Genomic DNA, 20,148 nt, shown 5'->3' with positions numbered 1-20,148 from the left:
ATAAATACTTTTAACAGTGTCCAACCCCCCAGCCCGAAGAAAGTCTACCGCACCCCCCCCCCCCAGAAAATTTCTAGTGCTCCCCCGCAGAAAAAGTCTGGAAGAAACACTGGTTGTGAACACACGGACACGTCTTTCGGGTGATCCGATGCTAAACGCAACATATAAGACAAACAAACACAAACGGGTAACAAAACAAGACTGAATGAAACAAAGGCTCGTTGAAATTTAAAAAAAATTAAGAGTATCTACACTATGTACACCTAACACAATCTATTCTAAACACAAAATACACAAAGCTAGTAAAACTAAGATACAGTGGCTAAAAGCTAGTATAGACATAACCTCTACTAACCTTGGAGATCTGGATGAAACTGAGATAATCACACACGCGTTCCTACACGTTATATACCCTTTCATAAACTGGTACAAGCTGGACTATTACAACTCACAGCACGAGAACTGAACAAGGACGAACGGTATAGGGTACCAAGTAACAACATTCACCCCTTTCACTCGTTCACTTCAATGAACTTCAAATATTTGCCAATCAGCTTGTTACCTGGACAAAATTGAACAAAATGAAACTTCACTGCGATAAAACTAAATCAATGCATATTACAACTCACCAGAAAAGTCCTCGTCTTTCATCCACCTCATTACGCATTACTATAGACAATACAAACATTGAACAGGTTAACAGTTACAAATGCCAAGGGTTGATTGTAGATCACAAGTTCAATTGTTCCGATTGTATTTGAATTTTCTAACCATGACCCTATTAAAAGCTACTTTTCAGCTAGCAATGAAAACATAATTTGGTTCACTGTAGGAGTAGGTCGCTTTTTACTTTCTCGTATACAAATATAGAGGAAGTAATGTAATCATGCATACAATCGATGTTTTAAGCTTCCCTGAGTCGGAATAAATTAGTTTTGCCATCTTCACTGTATATGGGTGTTTGTCGGTCTGTGATTTAAATACCATTACAGCTAGGGTGACGAAATTTCATATGTATGTAGTATATAGAATTTTTAGTTTTGTATCAACTTTGAGATATTTCCAGTCACCGGAAGTAGAACTTATTCTATTTTCGCTTTTTAAAAACCTCAAAGTTTTCAGTTATATATAGATGAAATGTTACATATATGTAGAACATCTAATTATTATTCGATATATATATATATATGTATATATATATATATATATATATATATATATATATATATATATATATATATATATATATATATATATATATATATAGACACTGTTTGCTACAGGAATATTTAACCTGCAAATGGTCTATATAATTTAATCACTTTAAAAAATGTATAATTTATATAAGGCCGCGGTCACTCTAGGTCAGTTTTCTGTCACTTTAAACTCAATTATTGAAATCAACCCATTTTTCTGTAAAAAAAAAAAAAAGAGAGTGAACAGCAACCTTTTCCAAGAACAATTTCACTGCAACATTCCTGCAAGTACTCGATCTATTAGGTGTGAGTAGCCTACCTAACAAAATACCAAACAAACATCATACACTTTGCTTTTATAGATATAGATAGTCTGGTTGATCGGGTCAGTTTTTACACACACATCGTGAACTATGTTGAATATCGGCACATTTCCCAGTGTTCTATTTGCCCAACGCGCCCGCCTGACAAATTATAGTGCATGCGTCACGAGCAAGTGCCTTACCCAGCATCTGATCGCTTTGCTTTATATGTACATGTACATTTTTGTCTGTGACTGCATGAATATAATTAAAACAGAATTTAATTAATTATTTATATTATGCTGAATAATACTCGACCTTTAAGTGGTTTTTAAGAAATGTTATTTCACGCAGTTACTTTTGGTAGAAGTATATTCTTGAAGTAAATGCGTTAGTCACGTAGCATTTTTTAACAAACAATTAAAACAGGGCTGGAAAAAAGAATAGTTGGTAACGGTATGTCATTAAAAATTTTAATTGCCTATATAAATATACTTAGGTGTAACATATTGTGTTTTATAAATTTGTATTAACATACTAAGTAAATTAAAAAAAACAGTTCAATTTTTAACCAAATTTATTTATCTCGTCTAATACAATGATAAAGAAATACAAATACTATAAGTAACTATATAAAAAGCATTACTTTAATAATATATACCTACAATTAAAGCACACTGTTAAATTTGAAAAAATTAAAAGTAAAGCTTTTTTTGGCACATATAACAGTTATAATATTATAGAAAAACAAAAAAATTAATTTAAAAACTATTCACATGATTTGGTATTATATTGTATAATAATTGTATTACTAGAATATAGTATTGTTGTCGTAAATTGCTGTATACGCATTATGTTATTTATTACAACAATTACTTTTTGAATAATTTGGAAAAAGCATATTAGCACCTCACATTCAAGAAATACAATAGATGTATATTTTTTTTTGTATTCTGAGGGTATACTTCCATGGTGTTTAAATCTAGGGGAGTTTAGACAAGATTCTGATACTTTCGCAAATAATTTTAGCTACTTAATGTTTCGGATGTATTACGTGATACATGTAAAAAAATAAAAATAATGTTGAACTTGGTTGTTAATTTTGCAGATTAAATGGACAAGATTTAAAATAGATATAACTATTTATGGGAATATAAATAACAATTTTAAAAAAGAAGAAATAACTTTAAAAGTGCTTTTATAAATCTTTATGAACAATTATGTTTTATTTTCTGAATTTTTTTTAAAGTTCATGTGTGTGGAACTTGTTATCTACATTATACAACAAGTGGTGTGTAAAACACTATATCTTTGCTTTAAACTAGCAATTTCTCTTTTCAATTCATCTTTCTCCTCTTTTGTTATACTGTCCTTGTTATTTCGAAATCGCTTTTGCAGTTCTTTTAATTTTGACTCCAGACTTTGAGCGTTTATGTCTTCAGCCTGTTGAAGCTTGTAAAGAAGCATATCATTTTCCCCCTTCATTTTTGTCAAATTTAGATCTTTCTTGTTAATTTCATCGGTGTGACGCTTAGACTGATTTTGCTAATCAATTTTAAGTTGTTCATTTTTCTGTTTTATTTCTTCCAGCTGTTTCGACAGGTTATTTTTTTCTGCATTTGTGTTTTTTATACGCTGTTCAAGAATTTCGTTGTCTTTTTTGTGTTTCTCTAACAGTTGCATTGATCTTTTTTCATAGGTTTCTTTTTCAAGTTGTAACTTTTTCTCTGCATTTCTTTTTTCCTCCTGTAATTGCGACTGAATTTTATTTACTTGACTGTTTAATTGTTCCCTGGATTGAATTTCTCTTTCCTGATTTTGTTTTTGTAATAGTGCCCTCTCTTTTTCTCCCAATTCTTTATTCATCTTTAACTCATCTCTTTCTTTTAGTATTTGTTTCATTACAGATTGGTGTTTTTCGTTTACTATTTTTATTGCTTCATTTCGTTTCCTCTCCTCCTCAATAAGTTGCTTTTTAATTTCCTCTTCTTTTCTTTTAGATTCAAGCTGCATATTTTTTTTTTTCATCCTCATGTTTCTTGTGTTCACGATTTTTCTCTATGTTTAACTCGTAAAGTTTTTTATTCAAATGTTCTTCTTTTTCTTGGTGCGCACTCCTTTCTTGTTCAAACATTTTATCTGATGTAATAACCTCTGTTAAAATAGTAATCCTATCATCGAACATGTCTTTATATTGATCTATCTGTGTGATAAGATCAGCCAATGCACCAGTCTTGTTATCCTGAGAAACTAAATATTCACGGAGCTCTTCAGTTTTTCTAACAAGATCCTGAGTTATTGATTTTTGATTTGCATGATCATCTAAATCTTTACTTTTTTCAAAATCAGTCAAAAGCAATCGGAGCTGATTCAATACTATCTCGCGTATTTTGGGATATTTTGCTTCTACTAAAATTACTTTTCTTGAATTTTCTGTGATGCTAAAATTTTGTAAGCTGTAGCGTTTGCCTCCATGCTGAAGATTATCAACAAGATTCACTAATGTAGCTACTTGTAGGTTTCTTGTCTCCTCATCAATTGAGCTGTTATCAAACAAAACAACGCGGTGGTTACATTCAGATAACAAATCTTGAAATTCGCCTTCTTGTTGTTGACATCACTTTTCGAAATTCTTTTCTGTATTTTTTTTATCTTTTTTAAAAACATCGCCATGGGTTACTACAGTGATACCAAATTGTTTCACAAAGTCAACACCGAATATATTTTTCAACAGACGAATACATTCAAAATCCTCCTTTGTAAACCTAGCGCCGTATCTAACCACAATAAGAAAAGCATGATAGCCTTGTGGATTTATCGTAATCGCATTTTTCATGCTGTTGATTGCAAGCTCTGCCGCCTGCTCAATATCATGTATTGCTACCGTGTCACCGACACCAGGACAGTCAACAACTTTAATGACGCGGTTATCAAATATGGTAACTTCCGATGAAACAAGTTGTGTTACTGACTTAGAGCTTGAGGCTTCTTTAAAAACATCACGACCTAAAATCATGTTGCCTGTAGAACTTTTACCATTGCCAGTTTTACCGAGTAATAGAAGATCGAGCTCGTCATCTGCGTAAGCAATTATCTGTACAAATGATAAATAATTATTTAAATATCATAATATGCCTCATGTATTTAAAGATTTTATGAAAAAGTTACGAAGAGTTTTGTAATCAGCTCTCCAAACTTAATTGCTCTAACTTTCTTAACAAAATTTATTACGAAGAGGTTGCTTTGCCATTTTACTTAGCAATTATTTGTAAAAGAGTTAAAATGTTGATGTAGGCCTATACATGATCCAAATTATATCTCTAACTCAAACGACAACTGACAACAAACATCATCGAACATATACAGACACAAACCTTATCCCATCCTCGCATTTCTAGGTCTAAAAAAAACTAACACGCAAACTTAAACATAAACACAAAACCGTGACCTAAATCACAATCCTAACCATGAACACACAAAAATGAATCAACTATCACCTACACCTACACCTACACCTACACCTACACCTACACCTACACCTACACCTACACCTACACCTACACCTACACCTACACCTACACCTACACCTACACCTACACCTACACCTACACCTACACCTACACCTACACCTACACCTACACCTACACCTACACCTACACCTACACCTACACCTACACCTACACCTACACCTACACCTACACCTACACCCACACTTTCACCTACACTCACAGTATTGCCAGGGGCGTGAAATCGCACCCTGTCGGTACGCCAGCGGAACCGCCTGATTCAACTAAGTAAACGACTATTAATACCACTTTCTATAAGCCATTGCACTCACTTAATTGTGCTCGGATGGGCGGTGCCCCATCAGGCTTCGATTTGGTGTTCAATGCTGTAAGCACCACAGTGCCTACTGTAGTTTTAAGAGCACCCCATAATACGGACACTATGGCAAAAGACATTTATTGATTAAACGAAACTAGGAGTCGTACGTAGCGCAAATTAAATAGTGTAATCTTTGGCTCCAAAGAACTTCCCGCGACGCCCTTGAAACCTGGATGAACACTGATATGTTTTCTACCTTACTATTACTGTGTGTGATTAAATTACAAAAAGGGCTTTGATGTAACTTGCCTTTAGGCGTCTGGGCGGTAGTGTGGATAAACCATAGCCCCAACAACTAGGATATAAGAAATATAGCGCCGGCTTTGTTTACTTTTGAGGTCACGTTTCTAAAACCACACGGTTAGTAAAATCCTCTTAAAATTATACGCCAGCCTTTTCTGAAATCGCAGAAATGCGTGGGAAGGATACACTATTATTAAATACCATTTAAATATCGATGTTAGCTTATTGTGTAAATATTATACAATAGAGTAAGGTATGCGTGTTCAATACTGTTACACTTCTACTATTGTTTGTTTGTTACTTTTTTCACTAAAGTCAACCTTTGGCTTAGAAGTTGTTGTTATATTATGGTAAAAATCCATTCAATATTACATGATAAGAGTCCAAGAAATTATGTTTTAATATGCTAATCTTATACGATGTTATGTTTTCTAAGTAAGAAAAACACAATTATATATATATATATATATATATATATATATATATATGTATATATATATATATATATATATATATATATATATATATATATATATATATATATATACGCACACACACATATAAATATATATATATATATATATATAATATAACATAACGACTTTATATATATATATATATATATATATATATATATAATATCCGATAGCCATGAAACTTTCGGGAAAGAAAAATTAATATATTGACGACGCGTTGATTAGCCGATTTTCCCGAACCCATATAATTGCTGATGGCTAGACAGCCACAAATGAGAATAAAAACTTCAGGCTACAGATTCTTCAATTAAAAAAAAATTATGGCTGCCTGCAAATCTCTGACTCTTTATCGAAATTCAGGGTACACAGCGTCTCAGCGCGATTTCCCATAAAATACAAAGGTTATATAGGGAAATACAACTGGTCAGTTTTGACCTCTTTAGGATGTTCTCCAAGATATGCCGAGTTTTTTGTGACACCCCTAGGCGTTCGTCTACTACCTCACACAATTTATTTTTCACTCGCGATCATCATTTAGCCCTCGTCGATGGCTATGAGTCAAACCGAGGGTTTTTCCATACGGCCTAGCCATTTACCTAGGGGCTTGCAAAAAAATTGCAAGATATACATGTACTATGATAACCAATGCTGTGTGCGACACGAAAATCAGCAAAGTGAATAGTTTAAGGTAAAAACAGGAGTCAGACAGGGCTGTGTCATCTCACCTGTCATCTTTTTGGTGGTAATAGACTGGATTATGAGAAGAACCACTGAGGATACGCCAAGAGGAATTGTTTGGGAACTTACCAACCACCTAGAGGACTGTGACTTTGCTGATGACTTGGCTTTACTTTCACATGCCCAAAAAGACATCCAAGCAAAAACCACAAGAATAGAGCAAATTGCTAAAAGCATTGGGCTAAAGATAAACTCCGGAAAAACCAAGCTAGTGAAAATAAAAACCAAAAGTACTCTCAAGACCTTTGCGAATTTAGCAGAGCTAGAAGAGGTCGAGGACTTTAAGTACCTCGGCTCTATATATTAGCAAATGGCAGCATGGAGAAAGAAATTGCCACCAGAATAGCAATGGCGGCACAAGCTTTCAACAGACTCGCTAAGATCTGGAAATCATTCTCACTGCAGCAGAGAACTAAAATAAGGATCTATAAGTCAAATGTACGTTCTGTACTCCTCTATGCTGCAGAGTCATGGAAACTAAACAAGAAAGGAGAGAGCCGACTCAGGGGCTTTGAAAGAAGATCCCTCCAACGCATCCTCAGGATAAAGTGGGACGACAAAGTCCCGAACAAGGAAATATGGCGAATAAGGACAGGATTAAACGACATTGTCTCAGAAGTTCGAACGAGGAGATGGAGATGGCTGGGCCATGTCCTACGCATGAGCAAAAAAAGACTCCCCAACATGGCACTGAAGTGGAACCCACCCGGAAAGAGAAGTAGAGGAAGACCACTGGGAACATGGAGGAGGGAGATGGAAGAAGAAGTACAGGCTACAGGCAAAACCTGGCATGAACTAAAGTGGCTCGCCCAGGCCAGGGTGGAATGGCGGAGATTTGTTGCTGTCCTATACTCCACAGGGAGTGATGAGGATTAAGTAAGTAAGTAAGTAACCCGGGAAGTGCCCTATCGGGCAGCCTAGCACTTTGCTTTATATATAAACATAATTATATATATATATATATATATATATATATATATATATATATATATATATATATATATATATATATATATATATAGAGAGAGAGAGAGAGAGAGAGAGAGAGAGAGAGAGAGAGAGAGAGAGAAGGACAAAGCAGGAGCCGATAACCCTAGGAAGAAGAGAGAGCAGGGCCGGTAAGTTAAAGAGATGTAGACAGCATAGACGTCATTAAGGGTGCAAAATCAACAGCCAGGGACAGGTCAAATTGAAATTGGATAGTTATGCCCATTCCACTTTGAATTAAAACTCAAGGTACACTGCCTGTAGAGCGAATTAGGGCTACCTGAGTTAACACTGAAGAACTGGTTTCCACTGTTCAGTTGACCTGCACAGTGAATCAGGAGTATTGTATGACAAACCAGCTACAGGGTAGTCCCCGTCTCAATTGCAATTTAGATCAGGACAACGTATGATTTGGAACTTAGATAAATGCCTGGATTTAACTTTTCTATAAATATATTTTGTAATATAAGAAAGTCTAAATGACATTACCTTTGGTGAGACAGTTAAAATAATCATTTAACATAAGTGTTTTAAAATGCAGTTAGATAGTCATATTACTATTTAATTACATTTTTACAGAAATAAAATATAGTACAAAACAAAACTACAATTTTACAAGAATCTTTTAAATGCATTAAAGATTTACAAAATAAAATTTTAAAATTGCATTGGTCACTCATAAAATGTCTTACACATTTTAGAGACTATTTGCTTTTTTTAAAGATGAGAGCAAGTTTGTATTATTTTGTTTCTGGAGTTTGTTAGAAATCGTATTTGTATATATTTTGTACTAAGTCATGTGGTAGTCTATATACTACATGTTTATGAAGTTACTTCTGTTTTTGATCGCATTTTGTATTTTACAAAGAATAAATGTATGACTGTTACATATATTAAATCGCATAGCTTACTTGAAAACTCCGAGTGAGATATTTCTTTTTCTCCCTTGTTCTTTATAAGTTTTAGGCTTGCGTCAATTGAAGGTTCCTGGTTTGTTTCGATATCAAAGTGTTCATTTGCTGAAGTTTTATCATTCTCATTATGGTCAGTTAATGTAGGCAGTGCTTTTGTCCTGTACTGACCATGATTTTTTTTCTTTCTATGGGGCATATCTGGAGTTTTCTTTACGTCCTTACACATAACAAAGAGATTTAAACATAAATGTCATTTAAAGATTTATAAATATTTGATTTGAAAAGAAATTATTTTAATTGTTCAGGGTAAACAGCTCTGAATAGGGTGCGCGGATCTTTGACCACAGATGCTTTGCCCATAGGGGCTTTGGCCATAGGGGTTTTGACCATAACGGGGCTTTGACCATAGGGGTTTGACCATAGGGGCTTTGAACATAGGGCGTTTGACCGATCGAAATTACGGGCATATCTATTTGACAGATGCGGTTCGTAGTTTGTACGAGGGTTAAGACATGAACACAATGCAACATGACATTGATTTGACTTAATTAGTTTCCTAATTAATTTTTTAAAGAATTAATTAAAATATTTTCCAAATTAGTAGACTGTTTCATCAAACTATTCCTCATTAGTAGACGCGTCATCGCGCGCAGAGGTTTTTAGTCATGCAACTCTACACCCGTTTTCGTCATTAAGATCCATTGATCTTTAAGGGGATATGCTATTGTTTTTCTAATTAGTGATTAGCTGATTTCAGATATGTGTAATGGTTAATTTTAAACAGTCATGTTAATTGAAAATGTTCGTAATTTATTACTCAAAACGTAATTAGAACTACAGAGGTTCCTTGAATAGTATAACTCATAATTTATATTAAATTGACTATCAAAATTATTTTCTACTATTTAATTAGGATACATACCTAAATTTATAACTTAAACGAATGCCATACTTCGTAATAATATATTGTTTTTTTTTTTAAATTAGTATAAAATTGTTTGAAAACTAATTACTTTAGAAAGTTACCTCCCTTTTACATAGACCGAATGACGTAGTCTTTATTTACTTTTGTCACAAACAGTTAATATGCTTATATCAGAAATACGGCATCTTGACAAATCTAACGATCATACCAATTTTTTATAGACTGAAATAACGTTGTTTTGTTACCCTCCAAGGTCGGCCTACGACCTCACAAAATATCAGGGGGATCGTTTGGCAATATTTTTTATCTATAGCTAATATATGGAGAATTTCACTCGTGGTTATTTTTTAGCCCTTATCGAGGGCTTAGAGTCTGACTGACATTTTTGCCATACGACCTAGTCACCTATTGAGGAGCATGCAAACAATTAGCTATAAGTACAGAGGGTAATTACCCAAAATCTTTGTTGAAATTACCATTTTTTTACATAAATTACAATGATTATATAGGAAAATACGACTGGTAAGTTTTGACCTCTTTCCCCATTTTTCTAGTTATGACGTGTTTTTTCTGACATCCCTTGCTCTTTTTCTACGGCATCACAAAATATCAAGGGGGAATCGTTCCGTAAAAGTTTATTTCGATATAAATTTTATACAAGGGGAATTTCAAAAGTGATACGATGTTTTTATAAGGAAATATGTTTTCTGGTCAGTAAAAGCATTGTTCCGGAAATTTCCCGAGGGTAGCACCTTTTCTTTGCTGACTTTCTGGGGCCGATATACATCCCAAAAAGTTTTCAAACGGTTCCTAGGTGGGAATTATTTTTCTATATAGAGCTCATATAAGAAGAATGTCACTCGCAATCTCTTTTTAGCCCTCGCCGTGCGCGCAGAGCCTGGCCGATAGATTATCCGTCAAGCGAATTTTTTTTTCGTAATAGAGCTTATATAAAGAGAATTTCACTCGCGGTCACTTTTTAGCCCTCGTCAAAAGCGTTGATTGAAACCGACATATCTGCCCTACGGCCAAGCCATTTACCTATAAGCATTGTAAGTGACCTAAAATCTGTTTTGAAATTACCCTCTGTTTTTCCCATAAAATACAAAGATTATATAGGGAAATACGACCCATTTCCCGATTTTTCCCGGACATGGCGAGTTTTTTATGACACCCCAAGGCGTTCTCCTACCACATCACAAAATTTCAAGGGGGGTCGTTGGAGGAATTTTTTTTTTCGTAATAGAGCTCTTAAAAAAAGAATTTCACTCACGGTCACTTTTTAGCCCTCGTCGAGGGCTTTGAGTGAAAACAACAGGTCTGCCCTACGGCCAAGCCATTTACATATAAGCATGCCAATAATTAGCCAGATGTAAAGAGGGTAAGTGCCCTAAAATCCGTTTTCAAATTACCCTCAGTTTTTCCCATAAAATACAAAGATTATATTGGGAAATACAACTGGTCAGTTTTGACCCCTTTACGAAGTTTTCCTAGATATGCCGAGTTTTTTGTGACACCCCAAGGCGTTCTCCTACCACCTCACAAAATATCAAGGGGGGTCGTCGGAGGAAATTTTTTTCGTAATATAGCCCATATAAGGCACCGGTCAGTCGAGGTCAGTTTTGACCCCCTGTCCTTAGACTTTTCGGCAAACCGTCACCGGCCCTCGTGTTCTATCGCCCCAAGGCACCATCGTGCCAATTTATTTTGCTTTATATATATATATATATATATATATATATATATATATATATATATATATATATATATATATATATATATATTTATATATATATATATATATATATATATATATATATATATATATATATATATATATATATATATATATTTGGTTGTTGTTGGTCAAAAAAATCCACTTGAACGCTAAGGCAATTGCCTGTCTTTTTACTTTTCCTTCATTTGTGTGTCCATAGTAGGTACTTAATCGGGGATGACTTTGGTGGAGCGTGTATGGCTTTTTTGTGTGTATGAGTAATTTTAGAGAATAGCTGAAATGTTAGAGCTTTGTCAAATAAAAACCGTTATCATTTCAATTTCATTCTTTTTGTTCTATTTGTTTTTAAACTCTATAAATTATTTAGATTTTCAACAACAGTTTTGATTTTGTTTTTACAAAGTGAGTATTTAATCCCTTAACCACACATTGTTTAGACTAAACAACACTAAAAATCAATTTCTGAGTCCATTGATATTTAACAGACTGAACCGCGGCTATCACACGCCGCTATTTAGTTGTTTTATTTTCTAGATTTCAGTACTTCATAGTTAGTTAACTCGACACTACCCTACCTTCATTTCCCCCTTACCCCCACTCACCGTGAAAGCAGCCGTCCGTTACTACAGTTTACGGACAATGAAAAGATCAAGCAGAATTTCTTACCTCTCCTGATTTGAACTCATATAAAAGTTAAATTATCTGCCCCTAGTAGCCGTTACAAATAGGGTCCTTGCAAACACGTGACCTAAATCCCGTGATACCTGCGTTAGCCGCCACAGTGGTGTACATCGGACGTAAACACAATCAGCTGTTCACCAGTGCTGGACGCGTTCACTGTATGTAAAGAACCGCACCCGCGGAAAAGGAAAAATACGTTAAAAAACTTGAACTCTTAGGAATTGAAGATCCTTATACTGTTATTGACAGTTTTATGGATAATATAAATATGTGACCGAAATTTCTAAATAAAAATACTGTTAGTAATACTATTTGCGCTTAGAGTTTAAGTAGACGAATCTGATCATATGCAGTAATATATTATAGGTTATCTAGATCTAATTAATGTAGATTCTAGATTCTCTGTTGAGTACAAGATTTAGTAGCAATAGATCTAGTACAACCACACTACTTTAGCAAGCGTTAGACCACTTAACTCCTACAAAACCCACACTACAACGGCTAATATAATTCACGGGTAATAACCAATCTCAGCCAATCTGGGTAGCATGTTATACAATTTAAGATGCTTATAATCCAGCAGGGAAGTGATCAGACACATTAATACTGATGTTCAACCCTCATGATGGCCAGCCCCCACCTTTTTTCTAACCCGCAATAAAACCAAAGAGGAGCCAGTACCACTGCCCTTCCCTGAACATTTCTCACCTCCGTGATACCCAGCCCCACAGAGATAGTTTCTCTTATATATTTTTGACCCTCAGGGCCCAGCAGGGAGAACAAAGGGGAAAGTCCCACTGCTCTCCCCTCAACATTTCTCACCTCGATGTCATGTTATGTCATTTATAACACACATGGCTTATCATGTGAAAGCTACACACTAGTATACCAGCTACACACTAGGTGCCTACTGTAAACTACTAGACTGTAGGCCCTATATAGACCTGCAATTGTATCAATTGTAGACTGGGTCCATTGTTATTGGGCCTTAGTAATTTATTAAAGCCTTCTACTACAATAATATCAACTACATGCTTGTATAAACTTTTTACAATTTAATTTAAGTAGCAGATTCTAGAACTAAGTCAAGTCATACAATTTATTTCAATTTCAGAAAATTTCGTTTGCTAAAAAAATAATTAGATTATAGAGCGAGATTTTAGATCTTAGAGACAATTTAATGATTTATTAGGCCTATTATGACTACTTTTGATTTATTATGACTGTATTTTGAATCAAATGTAGATCTAAATTTTGTAATTACATTTAAATAAATAAGTAGATTCTAGATTATATGTCTACCCAGCGGAGCCAGTCACCCTAAATCCAGAATCTAGATCTGTGGTCCGAATTTTGTTTACGCCACGTTTAGAGCTAGATTCCAGATCTAGAAATTAAAACACTATTATTAGGCCTACTATTAAATCTTATTATTCTTATTATTACTTTTGACTTTGTCTTTTACTATTAGTATTTGTGAAGATCGAGCATATTTGTTTTATTAATAGTTATCTTTTATAGGTAATTAAAATGAAGGTTATTATTTTACTGTCCTTACCTGAAACAAAGTGCCGAGAACAGATTCGCATCTTATTTGCCCGCTGCTTCACTCACACCGCTGCGATAAATATTGGCTAAAAATTGACGGCGTCTACGTTCTGTTAACTGTCGATCTCTATCATCTTGTGTTAATATAACCCTTGGCAGTCGAAATAAAGGAATCCCTTCAGATCTGCCACTTCGAGTATCACAACCCTTCACCGCACAGATCACGGATGGCGGATGTTTACATTCACGAACGGACGTGACGTCATATGAAAGGACTCTATTAGACCCGGCTCTACGATTGTAAACATTCGGGGCGAACCTTAGTTCATCAAAATTGTGGGGGTTGGGGTGGTAGCGATATGCCTAGAGAGTGGGGGAGTAACGGCGTGCGTTTACAAGGTGTCTCGCAAGATCCCAATGAAGAGAATTATATATATATATATATATATATATATATATATATATATATATATATATATATATATATATATATATATATATATATATATATACTAGCCGTCCCGGCCAGGCCCTGCACTGGCATCTCTGAAAAACGTATCTGTAAAGGACCATAACTTGTGTGTTTAGTAATCAGTACAAACCGGCATTGCCCACCCTAACCACAACCAACCAAAACACACAAAAAAACAACATAACACTAACACAAAACAAACACAAACACAAACGAAAACACAAAAACGAACGCAAAGACAAACCCAACCACAAACACAAAGAAAACACAAACACTAACGCAAACATAAAAAGCAAACGAAAGCAAATACAAACACAAACCCAACCACAACCAAACGAAACCAAAACACACAAAAAACAACGCAAACATAACACAAACACAAATACAAACCCAAACCCAAACACAAATCCAAACGCAAACACAACCACAAACGCAAACCCAAACTCAAAAACAAAGAAAACACAAACGCAAATATAAACTCAAAGTGTCCACATTCTAGCCCGGGGCGCCAAATCGTACCATAACGACGTGCGGCGTAACCGCCTGATTCAACTTAGTAAACGACTATAGTACCCAACTTATTCATAGTCTTTTGAACTCACTTAAGCAAACGTAGGTACCATTGCGAACACGGGAATGCCCGGGGCGCCAAATAGCACCCTGTCGGGGTGCCGGAGGACGCCCGGATTTGATTAACTTAAAGACTATAGTAACCTTTCTTTTCCATAAACTATCGCACTGTTTAAAATGAAATTATGCAGCATAGCACTCACATGATAGCCCAGGGCGCAAAATCGAACCGTGCAGGGGCGCCGGCGGACGCGCCAATTTCAATTTAGTGAACACAATTATAATACTCCAAGCTTATCCGTAAATGGAAAAAAAAAACATATAGGATTTGTAGGACCTGGCTTATTAAATGTTGTTAATTAAAAAAAAATTAGTAAACAGTATGATCAGTGTATAGAATAAATAAAAGGCAGTATTAAAAATACCAACGACCTTGCACTTAATGAATCCCCGCTAATTATGTAATTATTTTTTTTCCTAACACCAAAAAACAAAGTAATAAAAAGTAAATTCGTTCTTCCCCCGATTTAATGGTTTTTATAAAGGGAAGTAACTGTGTTTTCCAAATCAAGGGACGTTATGAGAACTAAAGGGCAAAATGCAAATACATTTCAGACACAATTTTTGAAATTTTATAAACGTTGATACACTTTAAAAAAAAATATTATGTAATGTTCATAATTGAAAACTATTATTCTAAGTATATAAAATGCAAATTGTTTTCTAAAGACTTTCAATAGTAATTTTTTAACTAATAAATTTAGACCATGAACGCTTTAATAATCTAACACTTGAATCCATCAAGTATCGTTTTTTTCGTTTTTTCTTTTAGTCCTTTTGTAATCCACGACAAACATTTTACAAACATTTTACAAACAAACATACAGAATTGAACTTTATATATATATTATATATATATATATATATATATATATATACATATATACATATATATATATATATATATATATATATATATATATATATATATATATATATATATATATATATATATATATATATATATATATATATATATATATATATATATATATATAAAAGTAAAGTAAAGTTTCCCTTTCAAACCTGACGTTCTATGGGGCAAGTGAAGTAGAGTTCATTTGTTTCTGTAACCTCGGCATATGTAGAGATAGTGTGGTCAGCACTATGCCCAGCCGCCTTTACTTTCCCTAACGTGAGTTAGGTACCCATAAGAGTTGGGTGGACTCAGGGACGGTCTACTGACTTGAACCCGGATTCAAACTCGAGACTTACGGGTTAGCAGTCCAGCTCTCTGCCGCTAGACCACTCCGTCCCAGAATTGTATTCTAGACATACATAAAACATTGTAATAAATTAGCTACATTTATATATATATATATATATATATATATATATATATATATATATATATATAGAGAGAGAGAGAGAGAGAGAGAGAGAGAGAGAGAGAGAGGGAGAGAGAGAGAGGTTTGTCACTACTCATGTTCGGTATATAGGCCTATATTTTATGCTAAAATTTGCGTCAGGAATAATCGGTTAATTATAGTTGATTCTTTGATCAAACCATATCACACCAATGGATGGTAAAATATATGCAATAAATGTGTTTCTGTAACATTTCCCAAAATTCAAAATGTTAATTTTATTGTGTTTATAATTTATCACCAAACTTAGTCGTTAGTGTAAGCAGTAACATTTTTATTAGAAGCATTTTTATAACTTGATTTATAACTTGATTTCTATGTCGTCATAGATCGAAACTGGCGAGCAAAATGTCAACAACTTCTGAAGGGCCAAATCGTTAAAATTACAATGCAATCTCACTTCAATTTTGAATTTATTAAAAGCTTCATACATTTTTAAAGATAAATTAAAATTTCCGATATAATGTACAGCGACATTATTCGTGATAATTTAATGTGACATTGATATTGGTTTACCACTCTATTCTATTAAAAACTTAAAGTACTGAAAAAATACTTTAAAATGCATAAACACGTTTTAATTACGAGCTTTTATAAAGTCTAATATATAAAGTTCAATTCTTTATGTTCTTCTGTAACCAAGCATTACAAAGACATATTAGAAAATTACTTAAATGACGTCAAGTGTTAAATGTCTAAGTGCTCATCGTCTAAATTCATGATTTAAAAAATTAAAACTGAAGGTGTTGTACAACAACTTTCATTTCTCAAACTTATAATACTAGTTGTTGGCATGTTTCTTAAACAATTTTTTTAAAAATGTCATCTTTTAAAAAAATTCTAATTATGTCTGAAAATTATTTACATTTAGTTATTTAGCACTTATTACGGGCTAGACTTTGATAACTTTGCGTTTCTGTTTGCGTTTGTTTTTTCTTTGTGTTTAGGTTGGCTTGGGGTTGGGTTTGCGTTTGTGGTTTGTTTTGGGTTTGGATTTGGTTTGTTTTCATTTGCTTTTTTGTTTGTGTTTATGTTTTCTTTGTGTTTGTAGTTTCGTTTATGTTTGTGTTTGTAGTTGTGTTTGCGTTTTTGTTATGTTTGCTTTATTGTCTTTTGTTTTGTTTTAGTTTTGTGGTTAGGATGGGTAATGCCGGGTATATGCTGATTATCAAACACACGTCATGGTCCCTTACATAAAGGTTTTACACAGAGGCCAGTGCAGAGCCTGGCAGGGACGGCTGGTAATACACTGGTAATACGCCAAAATGGGTTGGAAAAATAAATTGAAAGTTTGAGGGGGGGGGTGCAAATCAAAATCTCGAGGGGGGTGTAAATCGAAAGTTTGAGGGGGGGGGGGTGCAAATCAAAATCTCGAGGGGAGGTGCAAATCGAAAGTTTGAGGGGGGGGGTGCAAATAAAAAAATCGAGGGGGGGTGCAAATCGAAAAGTTTGTCCCCGTGCGCCGGGAAGGGTCGCTACGCCTCTGCTTCCCTCACAGATTCCAACATAAGACCAATCAACTGCAAAACAAAACAGTTGAACAAGTCATACACCGCCTTCTCAAAAGCAGTTCTGTTAGCAGCCAAAAAATCTATTACATGAAGAGCAAGAAAAAGTTACACCCCAAACTGGACCCCAGACCTCCAGAAACTACATGACGAGATAATTGATGCTAGAAACACCGTAGAAGAAAATCCCACTGTTGAAAATAACATAAAATTAAAATCAGCAAACGCATTTTATAGAAAAAATTATCAAACTGCTTTAAGAAAAAGCTTGCATAAAAACACGGAACACCTAAATGTGGATAGAGATTATCAAAAGCTCTGGAGTATTGCAAAATGCTAAACCAAGAAGAAAACAGAGCTTTTACCATAGTCATCGACATTGAAAACACGATCACACGGAAAAGGATGCAGCTAGAGAATTTATAAACCACTTCAGCAAAATGGGGCAAATAAATATGAGCCACCAAAGAGTAGAAGAGGTAAAAAAACAAACTGAAGTTAAAGAGAAATTACAGAAAGTCTCTTCCCTCTTCTCCACTGGAATGGTAGCTCTGATTTACATGAAGGAGCTTGGAGAATCAATGAAGCTTCTAAAACTAACGCAAGCGCCATGTCTGACGAAATCTAAAATGATCTGCTCTTGCACCTAGGCCTCATTGCTAAGAAAATACTTCTCTAAATATTTAATGCAAGCTAGAAATGAGGGAAAATCCCAAATATTTGGAAAAAAGCAATCATGATACCTGCTCTCAAGATAGGAAAACCCAGTCCAAAGTCGATAGCTATCGCCCAATAAGTTTAACAAGCTGCGTTTGTAAACTGATGGAAAGAGTAGTAAACAACATACTGACCTGGTTTCTAGAATCGAACAATCTACTAGCAGACTAACCCTAACCCCCAGGCAGGCTTCACGAAGTGCAGATCTACTGAAGACCAAATCACCTTCATTTCTCAGGAAATAGAAGATGGCTTTCAAGAAAAAAATACAACCTCAATAGTGTGGGTCGACTTTGAAAAAGCCTTTGACAAGGTCTTGGAGCAAGGTTTAATTCTAAAGCTAATAAACCATCAAGTATCTCATAACATGTTAAATTGGATCAAAGGTTACCTAAGCAACCGAAAAGCATCAGTCTCCATGCAAGGAAAAAGAAGTCACACTGTAACTATAAAAAATGGAGTCCCTCAAGGAGGAGTCTTGTCTCCTACTCTCTTTCTAATGTATATAAAATGACTTAAATGAAAACATCTATAGGAAAGTAAAACGTAGTATGTTTACACACGACCTTTCACTTATCAGCACAGTAGAATATATTTGTACTTGAAAATGTCGTCTCCGGGAAACACTTGACAAGCTCAGCAAATGGACAAAAAACTGGGGCTTATCTATTAATACCAAGAAACCAACCTATTCAACCTTCACCTTGTCAACTAAATATCAAACAATGAAACTAACCCTATGCCATCAAAGTTTTTTGTTCTAATATTCTTATTAGATATTGAAGTTTGAAGTGGTGTTCCACTGTATGCCAGTGATCAACGCTGGTGTATCAAGCAAGTACGTCAAGTTATTGAAAGTTATCTACAGTCAAGTCGAAAGTTTTGTTGTATTCAAGTCAAGTCAAGTGATCAACGTGATAATTATCACATTATTTTCGACATTGTCTCACCAATGTCAAATATATTTTATATTCGTCTGTAACAGGTTTTTGTTACACGGACAAATGCGTTTTCTATCTGAATTAGCTGATCAAGTTTGTCTATTCGGATTTAGCTGATCAAGTATTAGTGTATATTTCTACTGTGGATTAGGTTATTGTTAAATTAATTAACACATACATATTGTTAACTAATATTACATGACTTTACATTTTATGTTATAAATAGATAACAGATTAATAATGATCTCAAGGTGACAGATACATTAGAATGACTTAAGATTGACTCTTTATTGACTCATACGAAGGTACGCAAGAATATTAAAAGTTGTATCGTAAGTCCATCAGAGAATGGCAGTCAACAAGAAATAAGTCCATCAGAGGATGGTAGTCAAAATCTATATATATATAAAGCAAAGTGGTCAAGTGCCCGATAGGGCACTTCCCGGCGCCGCAGGCGCGTCAAATTTGGCACGATGGTGCCTTCGGGCGATAGAACACGAGGGCCGGTGACGGTTGGCCGAAAAATATACGGAGAGGGGGTCAAAACTGACCTCGACTGACCGGCGCCTTATATGGGCTATATTACGAAAAAAAATTTCCTCCGACGACCCCCCTTGATATTTTGTGAGGTGGTAGGAGAATGCATTGGGGTGTCACAAAAAACTCGGCATATCTGGGAAAACTTCGTAAAGGGGTCAAAACTGACCAGTCGTATTTCCCTATATAATCTTTGTATTTTATGGGAAAAACAGAGGGTCATTTCAAAACGGATTTTAGGGCACTTACCTTCTTTACATCTGGCTAAGTTTTGGCATGCTTATAGGTAAATGGCTTGGCCGTAGGGCAGACATGTCGGTTTCACTCAAAGCTCTCGACGAGG

General features: G+C 34.7%; 1 protein-coding gene across 1 annotated transcript; it reads right to left on the bottom strand.

Moving 5' to 3' along the window:
- Positions 1 to 3,500: 3,500 nt before the first annotated feature.
- Positions 3,501 to 4,890, bottom strand: LOC131936748 (GTPase IMAP family member 4-like). Its single transcript, XM_059293814.1, has 3 exons — positions 4,873 to 4,890; positions 4,182 to 4,592; positions 3,501 to 3,974 (listed from the first exon to the last, which is right to left on the bottom strand). The coding sequence occupies exons 1-3, from the start codon at positions 4,888 to 4,890 to the stop codon at positions 3,501 to 3,503; spliced, it is 903 nt and encodes a 300-aa protein (XP_059149797.1).
- Between the last annotated feature and the right edge of the window lie 15,258 nt (positions 4,891 to 20,148).

The sequence above is a fragment of the Physella acuta genome, unplaced genomic scaffold, assembly GCF_028476545.2.
Source record: "Physella acuta isolate Inbredline_101_S28 unplaced genomic scaffold, ASM2847654v3 ptg000186l, whole genome shotgun sequence".
Taxonomy (NCBI): domain Eukaryota; kingdom Metazoa; phylum Mollusca; class Gastropoda; family Physidae; genus Physella; species Physella acuta.
Note: the sequence above shows the minus strand (reverse complement) of the source record. Positions and strands in the feature narration are given on the sequence as shown.

Coding starts and splice junctions, on each gene's coding strand:
- LOC131936748 (XM_059293814.1), bottom strand. Junction 3,975..4,181: donor TGAAACAATTTGGTATCACT/GTAGTAACCCAT, acceptor GATAATCTTCAG/CATGGAGGCAAACGCTACAG.